This window comes from Polypterus senegalus, chromosome 6, assembly GCF_016835505.1.
Source record: "Polypterus senegalus isolate Bchr_013 chromosome 6, ASM1683550v1, whole genome shotgun sequence".
Taxonomy (NCBI): Eukaryota; Metazoa; Chordata; class Cladistia; order Polypteriformes; family Polypteridae; genus Polypterus; species Polypterus senegalus.
The window spans coordinates 27,223,365-27,239,774 of NC_053159.1; the positions used below are offsets into that span (position 1 = coordinate 27,223,365).

The 16,410-nt window shown below is 39.1% G+C and overlaps 1 protein-coding gene across 1 annotated transcript; it reads right to left on the reverse strand.

Moving 5' to 3' along the window:
• Positions 1-1,011: 1,011 nt before the first annotated feature.
• Positions 1,012-16,018, reverse strand: ybx1 (Y box binding protein 1). The gene is made up of 8 exons (XM_039755671.1): positions 15,781-16,018; positions 12,746-12,809; positions 9,258-9,291; positions 8,800-8,889; positions 7,709-8,026; positions 7,224-7,321; positions 3,952-4,217; positions 1,012-1,355 (listed from the first exon to the last, which is right to left on the reverse strand). Exons 1-7 carry the CDS (start codon positions 15,887-15,889, stop codon positions 3,983-3,985), a joined length of 948 nt encoding a protein of 315 aa, XP_039611605.1. The 5' UTR covers positions 15,890-16,018; the 3' UTR covers positions 1,012-1,355; positions 3,952-3,982.
• Between the last annotated feature and the right edge of the window lie 392 nt (positions 16,019-16,410).

Here is a 16,410-nt window from a genome sequence, read left to right on the forward strand (position 1 = left end):
AAACAAGTTGACAGATGACAGCTTCAAACTCCTACTAAATTTCACTCCAACCAGTTTCTTAATGAGAAGATTCTTGCTGTTAAATTAAAATAGTTACTGAATTCCATGGCTTGTTGCTGCCGTCATTCTGCCACAGCAGACATTTCCAAAACGGTTTTCTTCCAAGAACACCATCAAAAATGTTTCGGTGACCTGAGACACCCACCTCTTAGACCTTCACCTTTCTTTATATTCAGATTGTCTGATGGGCAGAAGTGAGCAGGCGTGTTTTGTATCTCATTGTTTGGCCAAATCAAGTTAATTAGTACTGGTCACTAAGATTGTTACAATGAAAACCTGCAGCCACTGTGGCCCTCCAGGAGCAGAGATCAACACCCCTGCAGTAAACCATCTTAAACTCAAGGCCTCTCTCTATGCATGGTTGGTAACTCAATCCTGTAGGCACAAAGGACATACATTTTCTTCAGTAACTAATTACTGCTGCTAACGGAACAGAATTCTTTACCTTTAATCTGAATGAACTCAACTCTAAGACTCACAACCCTAATCAACTTTCTCCTTAACCAGCAGTCAAACTTTTAAGACTTGCCAAGAGACCTAACATGTGACCAGCTAACTTGATACCACCGGCACCTGTGTGCCCATCATATCAGTTTCAATAAAACATTTGAAATCTTTCACTTGGCATGTATTGGGGAGGGTAGCACTTTCTTGATATCCATATGGCAATCGGGATGGCTCGAAGTGTAGACTACCATACTGCAAATGTAATTTATTCAGACCTCCCCTTTAAAAAAAGGTGGATAAGCGAGACTTTCATGCCCAAGTCAAACCACGCTGATTACCATTCAATAGACGGGAGTGTCAGCCACTGCACAGTTATAAGAATGGAGAGAATGTATATACACTCATTCATCTCTACATGAATTCTTCCCTGGTCAGTATCACTTTGAGGACAGAAAACAAAGGACACAGGCCAAAAATTAAAAAGACACGCAACACAAGAAATAGAACACTTTTCTTGACTTTAATTAGCGCTTGCTTGTGTTTTCAAAATTCAGGTTGTACAAATAAAATTAATATTTAAAAATGTCAAATTGACCAGATATCAAATTACTTTAAAAACCATTTGGTGTAAAAACTTAAAACCAATTTACAAAAAATTTAGCCATTTCCAAAAAAAGTGTGTTTTAGTTGTCAGACAAAAGTAATGAAAAAACTGGGCTGCATAGATTCTGCAGGCATTCACTGGTATCTGGTCAACTGCATGTAGCAAGCTTTCGATCGTCAAGTCAAAACTGTTTCTTATTGCTCATATCTTCATTTCATTTTGATGTTTCTTCATGTTGACTAAACTGTAATAAAGAAAACAAAAAAGGCACATCAGTACTGTGGTTTCTAACAGCATTACTTAGAAAGTATATTCTATGTGGAAGTGACCTGGTGGGGGTGTCCATGCGAGTCCCAACACAGATTAGAATCCTGTTCAAGGATGGATGGCACTTTGTCCCAAGAGTGAAATGCAACTTTTTGCAGAGGTTACATAAATACACACCAGAATTACTACAGACTTCTGACTTGGCTAAAGAGCAGAGCAGTCACAATGGAATGTTAAGACATTATGTAGGCAGAATGGAGCCCTAGTAACGTTTGACACACCTCTGTTGAATGTTGCTCCCAAAACCTCAGTCTTTAAATCCTCAAAGCTGGTGTGTGAGCATGTGCAGTGCTATTCTCAATGGATGTCAGCTTTGTCTTCATTCTCTTCTCCATGACTACCTCTGGCAAGTTCAAAAGTTTGCCGCCTTAAATCAGCATCCCGATTTGGTGGGACACTCTTAAAGCAATGTTCCCACCCCAGCTCACCACAGTACAGAATTGCACTGGTGATCAGAGTTGTATGTCACAACCCACATTAAAAGGGCACAATCTCCTATTGCTGTGCCCTTTTTTGTACAGTTCTATTACAAGATCAGTCCAGCCTATTATGGGTGGCGCCTGCATTGTACTCTGTGGTGATATATCAGGGTACACCCATTCTCACCACCATACACTATAAAATCGGTACATTGTAGAATGTTCCCTTTTGGCAACATCTTGCACAAATCTACTGTACATGAGAATGAGTTAAGTAGCTCAATAAATTAAGTGCTTCATGTCCTATATCTCTCTCACACACACCTAACAAAAACAAGTGAAAATATGACAGCACCCATTCACTTCTATTGCAAAATATTAAAAAGCACAGATCAGGTTCAATACATCCATTTACTGTTTGCAGTTTTTCTAATTCAGTGAAGGTCACCACATTCAAAAGAGTGTCTCAATTTAGGAAAAGGAAGTTGCACAAATCAAACTGAATTACAATATTGGTTGACGTTGGGTCATTCCTCACTTTTTAATGTACTAAAAGGATAAACAGACAAGGCCGATCAGTGTTTCAGCAGTATTTAGGAAATTTAAAAAATAAATAAAAAATGGATAAATGTAAATTATGTAACAGACTCCACTATTTCTTCATTTCCTGAACCACCATTTCTGATCGGTTGGCTTATCCCAGCTTTGAATGTGGAGTCAGTACATTTTGGCGATTTCAGGCAAGTTCTGAAAGTTGTACATTAACCTTCCACACACATTTTTGTGTTGCAAGAAGAAACTTACACATGTGCTGAAAAAAATAAAATCTTTACACACTTTGATGCCCAGGTAGGAAACTAAAACAAATCATCAGATCTGTGAGAAACCAGCAACACTAAACATATGCACTCGAGTTTAAGTAAGCAACTGTTACATGGAATTGCCCACCATAAAGATCATAAACACATGTAGATTGTGGCAGTTTAAAAAGGTATTTAGCATATATTTGTGGCCGCAAATATAGCAACCCACAATGGAAGAATCAAAACTCGCATTAAGCACCGGTAGTGTCAAGTAATGCAAGTTTAAAGCCTCCTCAAGAAGGATAAATGGGAGAATTATGGGACAGAGACAGAATACTTTACATGTAAAATTGGTGGAAAAATTAAAAGTTCTTGAAGGTATGGGAAACAATCTGAAGCGTAAGAGAATGGAGGTGTTCAACTCCTGGATGAGACAGGTATTAAAATTTGAATGCTTGACCTCAAGGGTTTTAATAAAATCATGCACCAAATAAAAAAAGTACTTTCTACATATATTAAATGGCTTTTCAATTGAGTGCTGCATTTAAAGAGGAAACCGAATGTAACATTAGCTAGGAAGTGAATTAATGAGAGAAAGTGAGGGTGCAATCAATACTCAATTTCCACTTTGTTATTCTTGACACAGCCACCTACAAATAACTGGATGTGGTGTTGCTTTACTCCTTTCAGAAATGCAGTGTGTATTCAATAAAACACTGTAACCTGAGCAGTACAATATGCACCACCGATTTCTGTAAAAATACTGGGTGGCACAGTCTTATAAAAATACCAGTAATGTGACTGTTACTATAGCTAGCATTGTTGAAAAACAAAGCATCAGCAGGAATGCTGCCTATTTCAAGATGGAGGTTTTGATTACAATTAAAACCCATCCGTTCCTTATACTCCCAGAGTTCACCTACAGGAGAAGTGAAGTGAACTTTTATTCTAAGTAAACCGAATGTGAAATACTCCTTTAGGCAAAGTTCCTGAAAAAATTGGACAAGCATGAATTTTATCAGTATAAAAATTACCCAGGACTACAAAGCCACTTTAAAATTTGAAGAAGTTGCAATGTTGATGTGCAGCAGGCAAGGAGGATTTGGGCAGGTGAAGCAAGAGAACAGTGAATGACTGGATGAACTGCCCAGATGTGATAAAACAAATGTCTCCCAAAACCCAAGGGAAGCACAAAACTAAACAGAAAAGAACTACAGGATAAAGGATTTTGGCCACAATTAAATAAAATAAGACATCTTAAATGCATGCAACATTACTAAAAAGGTCATACCCGGACGATGGTAGAGGTGGTAAGCCGGTATTTACTCAGCCCCGCCCTGCTCGGCCTCGGGAGCGGACGTTTTCTCAGCTGGTGGTTCGGCTGCCTTGTTCTCTTTGCCATCTTGAGGTTTAGGGTTCTGTGGGCGTCTACGACGGTAGTTGAAGTTACGGCGATACCTGCGTTGACGGGGCTGATCATTCTGAGCTCCATCTCCCTGGTTCTCTTTGTCTTCCTCGTTGGCATCATCCCTTGGTGGTCTAGGACGTGGAGGGCCCCTAGGAGTGGTAAGAGTACATTAAAACAAAGCAAAAGCACCACAGCTCTCTAAAAAGTGCAGTGGAACAGCAAGCAACATAACGTAGAATTCAAACACAATACTCCTGACCATCTGCACAGAGCGTCTTTCCAATTTTTAGTTCAAAACAAGCAAATGAAAGAATTTAACTCTGGACCAACAACTATGGCTTACACAGAAAGTCACGTTACAATGCCCATTGAAAGGTTCTCAAGAGACCTTAATCTCAGTTACGAGAGAAAGTGCGAACGTTTAAAAGATTTGCCATCTGAGCCTATGCTGGTATTCATTTGATGGAATGTAGTGCTAGGTACACAATCAAGCACAGAGAAAATATAAATGAGTATCTTACCATCTATTCCCCTTTTTTATCATCACCACAATCAATTATAGCTAAAACTAATGCTACAGACATTAAACCTGTAAAAGATGCTTTGAATACTTATTTGGAATTGTACAATAAATGTGGGGCATCCCAAAGTGGAATAACAGAATCCTTCCTTAAAATGTCTAACTATTGGTATCACAAAACCAAGTTTGTTGGGGGAGATTTAGTTGGCCAACCCTGGATTAGTAATTTAACTTTCACAATATGTCACTCGATAAATGTACACTTTTGGTCACCCACCAAACAAAAATACCAGATCTGGAAACTAAGCAGAGGAGAGCAATCTAGTACATCCCTGGCCTAGAGGTCCTGTTCCTATCTAATAGTATAAGGCAGATGGGTGCTCAAAAGTAAGGCAAAACTGTTACACTTCAATTGCATGAGTGGAAATTAAAGGGGAAGTTCATTCAAGAAACTAGGAAGCAGATTACATAAACAGTCATGGGAATCTGGAGCAAACTACAGAGCCCTGTTATTGAACCTTGACAACTCAGTATCTTAGATGAGATTACAGGACATGTTAGTTAGTAGCGAACCAAGACAGTTTATACAAACAAGTATTTCTCTTGTGATCCATTTGACATTTTTGTATTTCAAATGTCTGGTTATGTACATTACATGTCGTCTTTAGTCCCCAGGGTATTCAGCACTTGTACATTTTCAGGGGTTCAGTAATCTTGGGAGACTATTTTGCACAAACAAAGCAAACTCATTCCACTAAGTTTTTAAAAATTAGCAATGCTTTGTCTAGTCTTATTTAAAAAAAAAAAAAAAAAAAGACGAACCAAAACCAACTGTTGACCACAATAGATTCTATATACAAAGGAAGCAAGTCAGCAGTGAAAATTTTTCCAAACAAAGCAATTTAAGATTATAGAACTGCTGCCCATTCAGCGATCTCTTGAATATACAGCTCTGAACATAACCTGTAGTGCATTAGTCCTACTTGCAACCAAAATATTTAGGGTTAAAACCAATTATAGGTGGAATTTACTACTTGTCCTTGATCTTCTGCCTATAGTGTAGAAGTCTGTGACAGCACACACATCCTGTTTATAGATTTCTGAACTGATAAATAAAATTTAAAGATGAAATGGACACAGAGCAATGCTCTAAAGGCAGGCTTATGGTGCAGTTATCAGGTTTTCAGAACTCCGTGTAAGGTTTCCCTTCACACTTCTAAAAATGAAACTAAATACACTAAATATGCTTTAAATGTAATTTGACAATAAAAACTGCATTTCTGCCTGACCAGGTAGTAACTTCAAATTAGAGATGATAAAAGTATAAAAATTGCCAAATTGTCCAACTCGCAGCTCCAAGTTGGAATTTGCAAGTTGGAAACTACCGTTTGTCCAACATCATGTTACGGCAGTATTTGACCTTACCACAACAGACCACCATTATAACTGGAGAAACCTTTAAATTACTAAGTATTGGATCAGGAGCATGGCATTTCCTAATCCTATTTCACGAGGACCACCAACCCTCATTCTATTGCTTTGTGTCATTATACATTAAGCCAGTTACAATAATGGGAGCTGGAACAGTACTGCATAAACATTAGGAACAGTCTATATTAAATGGCAAGGGAGCCTGACCTCATTCTGTTTGTTGTCTTAATTTTTTTTTTGTTAAAATATTTTGTAAAATATAAAAAAAAAACTTGACAATACAGTAAGTAATTAATATTGCCTTTGAATGTGTACAACATTGTAACAATCTGTAATACACAATATCTGAAGATATATTTAGGAAAAAGTTTTACACCTCATGAAATTTTTCTATTAAAAATTTCATTATAGACATTTTTTGTAAATACTCAGAGTTTGGCAACAGTTTGCCTTGTTCAGAACCATCTACAACATTGACAACAACATCTGTAAAACTTCTAACTCTTGATAATGCAACATATAAATTGACCGTGGCTGAATACTGGTTCTTGCAAGTAAATGCCAACTTTTTCTAAGGTTTGCACTTGAGCTTTATTAATGGTTATGGCAAAGGCTAGTGTAACTGGAAATTGTCGCTTTCTTAAAGTAAAGGTTAAATTAGTAGAGAATGGAGCCAAATCAATATGGGAAATATTCTGATCATTTTCTTCTTCAATCGATCTATTTTCTCGTATTTCTCTGTCTTTCAGCGTTTTTGTTGAGGTTTACTTGCTGAGCTGTCCGTTCTTCCAGGAGATGTTACTTGTATGCGATTTGAGTGTCTCTCTTTTGTCCTACATGACGTGTCTTTTTGGGTGGCATGTTAGTAGATCGTAAACATGCACGGGGCAGTATGTGTGGCATCTCCCCAGCAACGGATTTTATGTGCACAGCCGTGAATACCTTATCAGCACTCTCCCCAGCAATGATGTGATTTATTTGCTTATCATGCGCGGCCGTGCCATTCACTGTGTGCCCAGCTTCCAGTGTCTGTGCGTCCACGGTGCCATGCGCAGCGCACCATGCTCCGCGCATTTCACCAGAAGACACATACACGGACACCAGGAAGCACACAGGGGTTTTATTAAAAGAGGATAAGAACATCTAGTGCACTCATTTAAACAGATTTAAATGCTGTGAGGAAAGGAAGACAAAAAAAACAAACCTTGGCAGGAATCTTGGTCTGTAGCCTCTGTAGTAGTTCTGTCTCATTGGTTTAGCACTCGGGTCTACAGCACCTTGGTTTATATCCCCTTCAACTCCCTAAAAACAAAAAGTAGTATTTCAAGGTCCAATGGTGTGTTTAAATATGTCAAGCCCATTCAAGGTCACAGTTCATGCACAAGGTGCAGTAACCACAGTAGAGAGTAATAATAAATAAAAAAAATTTATATACAAGAGATCTGTCAGTAGAGAGTAATAATAAAATAAAAAAAAATTTATATACAAGAGATATGTCAACATCTCGCCTTTATTACCCACCATGGAAAAATCAAAGTTAACAAAAAGGATATCAAGCTAAACTGCACAATTTGGGTGGGGGTGTTAAACACCACACCACACGTATATGAAGCCATTTACGATTGCAAAAAAATGTTTAACACTGTCTAAAGAGCAACACAAATAAAAAGTTAAATATAGTAGTACTACCTCTGTGCTCTCTCCACGAGGTGGAGCATTTGTGTATGGTGGTCGGCGCCCATAGCGTCTGCGGACATAGTAAGGTGGATAGCGACGTCTTGGAAAAGGAGGTCGGCGCTGCTGGGTCTGGATTTCCCCATCAGGTACATTCTCCATACCTTCTCTCTTCTCACCCCCTTCGTCACCATCACTCTGGTAATTCTGCTGATAGTTTCTTGGAGGACCTCGGCGACGTGGGTAGCGTCTGTAGCGGTTACGGTCTGCTGCGTATTTGCTTCCCTGGACTGGGGTTCCACCAGGACCAGTGACATTAGCTGCTTCCGCACCCTGTTTAACATTAAAAAGCAAACAAGTACAACTTGCTTAGAATGAGATTGAAATTAAGTAGATCACCTAGAAGGGTTGTGTTTGTTGGGGGACGACACACCACTTTCCAAAGTTAAACACAGATACATGTATTTAAAATGTACCACTTTACAATTAAGTACTGTTATGTTCATTTGACTACATTAACAACGATATCTGAAATGAAAGAACCACCATCGCCCTGATCACGTCTCATTCATTCACCTTCAGAAAATGCTGAAAAACTCATGCAACTTAAGGACTACCTTAAAAAAATTAAGACAGCTTTGTAGTTGAACGTCAAGATCTAAGGGGTACAAAAAACAGTAGTAGGTACATTTATTTTTTCAAACACCACTGACCTAAAGTTTCCACAACATAAAAAAAGTCACAAGGGGATGCTAGTTTGAGCACCTCAGTCTATACAAACCAAACGATAAGAGCTTTAAAAATCAACGCATCCAGGTGAAAAAGTTGTGCTAAACCAAAAAATAAAAAGTTGCAGAAGGATCAAATATTACACTGCCCAAATATGCAAAGTTACAGCAAGTTGGAATATTAACACAAACTAACATTTGCTGACTTGAATAAACCTTACACATTCTAATTTTCAATACTATGGGGGTGGGAAAAAAAAAAAAAAAGTGCAGTCAAAATTAATCTTACACAATACACCATAGAAAATGTCAGAGCTTAAGCTCATTTCAAAATGAGAACTGTAGATATGAATAGTATTAGGTACTAGCAGAACTTGCCTTCTCTCCTTCTACTACATCAAACTCCACTGTTTCACCATCTCCAACACTGCGCAGATATTTTCTTGGGTTGTTTTTTTTAATGGCGGTCTAAACAAAAGTAGTGAGAGGCAAGTCAACAGTTTGTTGTAAACAGCCTTAAACAAGTTTTATCTTTGCTTTAGATCATTGTTCCAAACACACCCCTTGAATTAAAAAAGAAAAAAGTGCATCTAAACAAGTCTACATTAAGGCTGGGAAAAATACCTTTACAATATATTAGTTTACATTAAACACCACTGCCTACACAGGATGGAACACACATAAAACACAAATGAAGCGAGGTAAACAGTGCAAGTTACATTTGGTAATGGTGCCATGGAATGGTAGCATTTTGCTCTATGATAATACATTCAAGCAAGAACTTCCCTTATACATATTAACACCAAAACACCCTATAAAATCTATACAGCACTTACCTGGTGTACAAAGACATCTTCCTTTGTGTCATTCCTGTAAGAAAGGGGAAAAAATATCAGGATAACATCAAGAGAAAAATGTGCACTGTACACAGCTGGTAATGAGTCCTGTTTAAATAGTTTAACATTTCCTGAGATTTTACGGACTTTAAAAGGTTCTGTATAGTCTATATTGTAAGCTTTCCAAACACATGAATACTAGTTAAATATTTGCACAACAGGTACAGGACAACGAACAATTTATATACAACATACAATCTATCAAGAGCTATTACAGCAACAGGCTAACATTACAGTAATAAAGTTGTACGACTACCTTTTCTTGGGAAAATGCATATTGCAAAAGTGGAAATGCTTAGAAATGTGTATTGTGGTTTGCCTCTGCGCACACGGATAGATAACTTTAAAATTAGTGACTGGTAAAGTAAATGGGCCCCTTAAAGGACTGATGTCATAACCAGAAATGCTTCAAGCCATGTATACAGTACTGTGGATAAAAGGAATACAACTGTAACATTACTGTATTAAGAGAAACTGACAAGATATTCTTTAAAGCAATTATGGCCATCTGTGAGACAACTAATGAATATGCCATCTGTGAGGAAATGTGGAATATGACCAGTGTCAAACACCTTACTACCAAAGTTAAATCTAGCGCAAATAAACTAGAAACATGAACAGAATATTGCAAAATACTTTATTACTTGGAAGATGGGATATTCGAGACACCTCTTCAGTTAGACACGTTCAGAAATGGTTGCCAAGATATTGATATCTTTCAATCTGCAACACCTTCAACTTGAATGATGCAAGCTAAAAGCAATGCACGGGCATCCAACCTATTCATCTAGAACCATTTCAACCTTGGCAGTTCTACCTAGATCATCTATTTACATTTTAGCACTATGAGATGGCCAGCTTTTTTTTTTTGAGCAAGCATTACTATTAGCTATTAAAGACATCCCCCTGTTCTTGTTTAATTGCTCTGTATCCTGATGTGGCACTTGATATTACTGCTGCATTGCCAGGCTGTTACTCCAGCACACGGAGACACTATTGATTCTGGAAAGGCTGGGTTTTAGGAAGAAGTGAAAAAGTAGAATTTATCAATACACAGGAATATGCTAGGAATACAAAGAAAAAAAAAATTCAAATAAAACCTGGTTAGTTTACAAAATCATTAACCAAAAATAGTAAATATGTTGGAGGAGTCAGAATGTATACAAGCTTTGCAATTTGCATCACCTGGGGCTTCCTAATGAGGATTGTGAATAAGCCACAGTCCTTACAAGCTAATTAAGGTCGGAGACCTTGGGAAAAAGTTGAGACTACAGAAATCTTGGGGGTGCCCAAACTTTTACATGGCACTCCTTACCTTTTTCACTGTAAAAAACAAAAAACACACACTAATCTTCCACAAAATGCTGAAAAGAGTCATCTTCAACTTTGCCATTTAACAATTCATCTTTTGCTCACTTAACTATTCAGAGCAAGACATTTTAAGCAAAGGTGGCCAAACTTTTACATGTTACTGTGTATAGGCGAATAGAGCTGAATTTTCTCAGACAATATGGGTCACTGATGACTACTAATCTAAAGTATAGAATTTAATGGTAAAATAGGTACTGTGCCTTTTGTCACTTAACATGTGCTCAGATAAAAACAACAACATTGTGTCAGCTGCCGGTTATAGATGTAATCAACAAAATAGTTTATAAAAGGATGCAACCGCTGCCTGTGGGTGACCAATTTTGAGTTGCCACACGAGCATGACAGGCAGGCAGTATGAATTTGCCATCACTATTCTCTGTGGTGAGAATCTGTAGTCAGGCAAATAGAATGCTCAAAAGCTGATGCAAAAATCTTTGTAAGCACCCATATTTTTTACAGTTATGTAAACGCTAAATATAATGCTATTACCGATGTACAATAAGATGTATGCACATTGCACCTCACACATTATTTAAGACTGGTGCTGCTGGTTTTTGGGGCTTATCTTTACAGATGACTGGGCAATGATATTTGGCTATTAGTAGCGGTTGGTTTTGATACTCCAGTGTAAAAATACTATTTTTTATAAAACAAAATCGACCAACTCCAATACGTTAAATTTGACTAATGGATCCCATATAGATAGAAGTAGTGTACACTGCATAATAAAGCTGCTTGGTTTTAAACCTGCGAGACTGAATGGTACTAAAGTTTGACCACTGAATTACTGTTTCTACCTAAAAACAGTGCTGCCACTGCTTCAAGAAACAGAAAAATTTGTGCAACTTTCCTTATTGCACAGGTACCTCCACATGCAGAAAACAGTCACTGTGCACTAGATTTAAGGTAGGGGATATTAGAGCATATACTTGGAACACCTGGCCAATATGCCGAGATGTTATACTGCGATACACTGAGATGTACCAACTTGCAAAGCTGGAGAGAACTTTATGGCCACAGCGTCTTTTACCAAGAAACACTTTGGGCACCAAGATCGCAACCTACAACTGCAAAAATGCTTGCTTATTGTTTTACTTTAATTGGCCGTTTTGAGAACTTTGGATTTTGAACATAAGCAGTCAATTTTGCAACGACCTGCCTTGAAAACAGTAATTGTTGCTGAATGACACTTCCTAAAATAGTTAATTATTTGCATTTAAAATACTTTAAAATGGTTAATCTCCCCTGCATAATCTAAACAATTACAGTAAAAAGTGTAAATGTAATTCGTTACTTTACACCACTGGTTTCAAGTAATGCAAGGTTTCTAGCTTTCCTGACTATCTGGTAGTTGTGATATTAAAAAGAATGCCCAAGATCAGTTAGCCTAGCTCAATAAAATTCATTGTCTTCACAAATAGTTGACCAAAGTTTGTTTTACTGCACCATCAACTGGCCTTATCTCAATTATAATGCTACTTGACTTGTTTATCACTTAAGTTGCATCTGTTTAACCGATTAGCATATTAAAGTTGTTCCAAGTCCACATGCAGTAACAAATTCCACAGGGAGTGCCCAGGTTGAAATCTGAACTTGGGACTCTGGAGACATGAGGCAACAGCACTACTCACAGTGACAACGTGTTATCTGATTGTATATGGTTGTTTAATTTCAGTTTAAAAGATTCAAAAGAAAAAACATTTTTCCGAGAGGAGGGGAAAAAAAAAAAAAAGTTTGTCTGCCTACATAACTGGCTTTAAATAAAAGCAAATTTCAATTTCAAAAAAAGTGTACAACTGCTGCATGACACAGTCAACAGAAATGCCCTATACACAAGTATTCAAGGACAAACCATCGGTAAAGAAAAATACAGAACCTCACTCCTCAGGTTTTATTAAAGGCTTTAACATGAAAAAAAGTCTAACAGAGGGGGACTATAGGGATAAGTAGTCTGTAAAATGCAATGCATTAGCCATTGTGTAGATAACTAATTGATCTGATCCAACAAACAGAGTGCATGATATAAAGAAGTTTTAAAAAGCAAAAACAGCACAAACCTGTTGATGAATCCATAGCCGTTCCTCACATTAAACCATTTCACTGTTCCCAGGACTTTTGTTGCTAGAAGGGGGAAAAAAATAAATTAAAAATCACTGCAAAAAGACTAACATGTTTTGTCAAATTTCAAAATCAATGTGTTTGGTCTTTGAAATAGTTGTGTATATTTCAGATTTTAACCGGCTGGGATTCCAGCAGATTGTTAAAATTTCTATAGTTAAAAAGATTTTTTTCCTAAAAAACATCCATCTGCTCAGTATAAGCTGGACACTTGGTATGGACACTCCCTTGACAGGACAGGCATCCTGTCCAAAAGGCATTTGTTCTCTTCTAGACTGTTGATTTCTAAGGCCTAAAATTCATTTACTATCAATTGCGGTTTATCTAACACAGGTGGGCATAAAGTAAAATATAAACTCTGAATAATGCATCACAAGAACAATATGCACAGAAAGGATGACTGCAGAAAAAAGTTTACTTACTGGATGCCTGTGCTACAAATACTTCCCTTACAAGAATACTTTCATGTATGCTGTTGGATTATGAATGCAACACTTTGCAAAGAGACTAACAGATGAGCAATGTAAAAAGAGAATACTCTTGTGTAGTGGTAGCTCTTGGAAAAATAAACATCCTTAAGAGTATGGGAAACCCACACTTCCACAGACACACTACTTGCATCGTATCACTCACGAACAAGTCTGTCACACCCTTTGAGCATGTTTCATAGCTTTCTTAACCCCCTTCTATTAGTTTAAAGCAGTAAATTTTTACACTTCAAGAACAGTTTGTCAGGAGAATGTCAAAGGTGGAAAAAAAAAGCAAAAAAAAAAAAAACACCACAAATGCCATGGAAGTCTAACATATTTGTGTGCCTAAGCACCAACCAATACCAATATACCATATGGAAGAGGCAGGAGCCTCTCCAACCCGTACTGCTGTATAACAAATGAATACTGGCAAAGCAAACTGGCAACACTAACATGGCCCATTTTACAAATGAGTGTGCCAAGTGATGAGTAGAGACCATGAAAATAGCTCCTACCTGGCAGATAGGCTTTGGATACATATTGACCCTAAAACTGGAACGTACAAAAATGTCTGGAATTGGCATTTAAAAAAAAAAACACACTACATCCAGCTGATGGGAAACCGTTTACTTTAACCTAACATTTAAAGATAAAGGACTAATTTGTTCAAGTTTATCAATACCCGTTTTTCACGGCGATTTTTTTTTATTCACATATCACACGGGGGGATCGGGCTTGGGGCGCGAGTGGGTTAAACGTGCCTTAATGTTGAGCCACTGTTTATACTAAACACCACCCAATATACCTAAAACAGGTGGGGATCACTCAAAGGGCACCAATTTCTTGCTCTAATTGCAGCGTTAGTCTTAGATCAGTCGAACTTCTCCAGGGGTTAAGAATTCGAGTCTCCGGGTCGTGGATTTTAACAGGATTACATTTTGATGGGCACTGGGCTGCTCAGATCACCATGGATCATAGCGATTACCATAACGCATTAGCACGTGTTTGTCAACCTCCCAAAACGCAGACGCTGTACGAACTTTGAAACTGTACCCTGGGCGGCTATATTTACGTACCAGGCTTTTTATAGGTATGATTCAAAGTCTGGCAAGCTAACGAGGGGTCGTGCCGAAAACCACCCAAGTTCAACAGACACCATCGTCAATTAAACCTATTATCCGTTATCTGAAGGAAATGCACGAAACAGACTAGGCCCGTCCACAATGCGCCGACCAACTGCGCTGTTCCTGGCAGTTGATCCCTTCTCTAAATAAGGCACGATGGCCGGACAAATCAACACACGCGGCAAGTTGTGCGAGGGCCCAACTTTCTCAGAAAGACGAAAGGAGGAAGTGCCGCGATCACCACGTGGGTGGTGGTGAACTTGGCAAAAATCTAGTTTTTAACATAACGAGCAGCTTAACGTGCCCTTTCTACGTCACACCACTCCTCCGAATACATTAAACCGCCGATTAAACGACAGTAGTCGCCCCCAACCATGTGGCCGTGGGCAAGCCAAAAAAAACGCAGAAGCGCTAAACTGAAACCGACTACTCAAACCCAAAACGTACACCACCCTTCAATCCTATCAAACTCAATCCGTGTTCCTTCCTATCGCGCACTTTCGAGAACACAATACATGGAAACGAACAGATAAGCAAACCTCCCGAAGAGTCTAACTGCTAGTTTCCACCGAGCACTACGGCAGACATTTTGGATTTTTTTTTTAACCGGCCCCCTTCAGCAAGAGGCCTTTTGACGTTTGCTTCCCAGGCTCGCAGAAAAGCAACTTGCCTCAAAACCCACGCTATATGTTGCCTTTCGCTACCGCCCCCATAATACGAATTACACTATACAGCCCCGCTAACAAAGAGACTGTCTATTCCCGGTTTACCCAAGATGAAACAGATCGTCGCTCAAATCGCACGACTCAAATTAAAAAAAAAAAAAAATCCTAGCAAGATGCGACGATACAAAAAGATTTTTTTTAAAAAAAATCAATCAAAATATTAATGAAAAAGATATGCATAAAAAGGGATCATCAAGATCAAGGCCAAGATCAAGACGATTACATGACCAGTGAGACCTCAATCCGGGACCCACGCTGTCCCATCCCCCACCACCAACCCCGCGCTTCTTCACTCATCTTGGTCCGTCCAATCCGTGCAACAGCTTCACTGGTTTTCTATCACACATGAGGGGGTACGCTTGTCGATTTCATCACCGCTCCAATCCCGCCAAACGGCGAAGGGGTGCATCGAGGAGTAACGTGCAGGCCGAGGGGCCATACTTTGTAACTTGACTTGGTTTGTGGCGACGTCCAAGGGCCCACTAACGTACACGGCTTGGAAGCCCAGTTTCCCTCCCTCCCCCTCACGCGCGCACACAAACACACAAAGAGAAACCAAACGCCGAGCTACAAACAGTTTTCTGTTTAAATAAACGACGGTGACCCCGCTCAAAAATGGTACTGAAAAAGTACACGCTAACCGCCCGCTTCTTACCGATGACCTTCTTATCCCCCGCGGTAGCTGCGGCTGCCGGGCTGGATGGGCTCTCCGCGGCGGCGGGCTGCTGCTGTTCCTGCTGTTGTGTTTCGGCCTCGCTGCTCATGGTGGTTTCTGGCTTTTAACTTAGACTTTTGCCGGCGGTGGCTCTCTAGTATGTTTTCCCGGTGCTGGATGGTAACCTGGGCCGGCGGTGGTGGGGCTGCTGCCTTCAGGCTCTTAGCGTTCCTCTCTCCGCTCCCGTTGCCGATCGAACTGGACGGAATGCGAGCCGATACCGTACAATATTGTCTTCATTCAGCCCACCTATGAGAATAGATGATTGGTTATCTCCCTTGTCATTTGTAGGATAAAGGTTGCGGCTGTTGATACACAGATAAATTATTGGATAGAGTGCCTGCCAATCAAAAATTAGCCACGCGTCATTGGAGAATCTTTGGAGAGGCGGTGCCTGATGAAGACTAAACACAAAGGATATCGATTGGATGAGCACGTGTCATTAAGCAGAGCCGAGTCTAAGTTTCTGCTTTTAATTGGCCAAATACCTGTCAATTTAATTAGAGAACCTACTTGTAGAAAAAAAAACTCCGTACACCCTTTCTCTCTCACTCTCTCTCTCTATATATA

Coding starts and splice junctions, on each gene's coding strand:
- ybx1 (XM_039755671.1), bottom strand. CDS start 15,889: ATGAGCAGCGAGGCCGAAACACAACAGCAGGAACAGCAGCAGCCCGCC. Junction 9,292..12,745: donor GGCTATGGATTCATCAACAG/GTTTGTGCTGTT, acceptor CCTTTCTTACAG/GAATGACACAAAGGAAGATG. Junction 4,218..7,223: donor AGACCAAGATTCCTGCCAAG/GTTTGTTTTTTT, acceptor TACCACTCCTAG/GGGCCCTCCACGTCCTAGAC.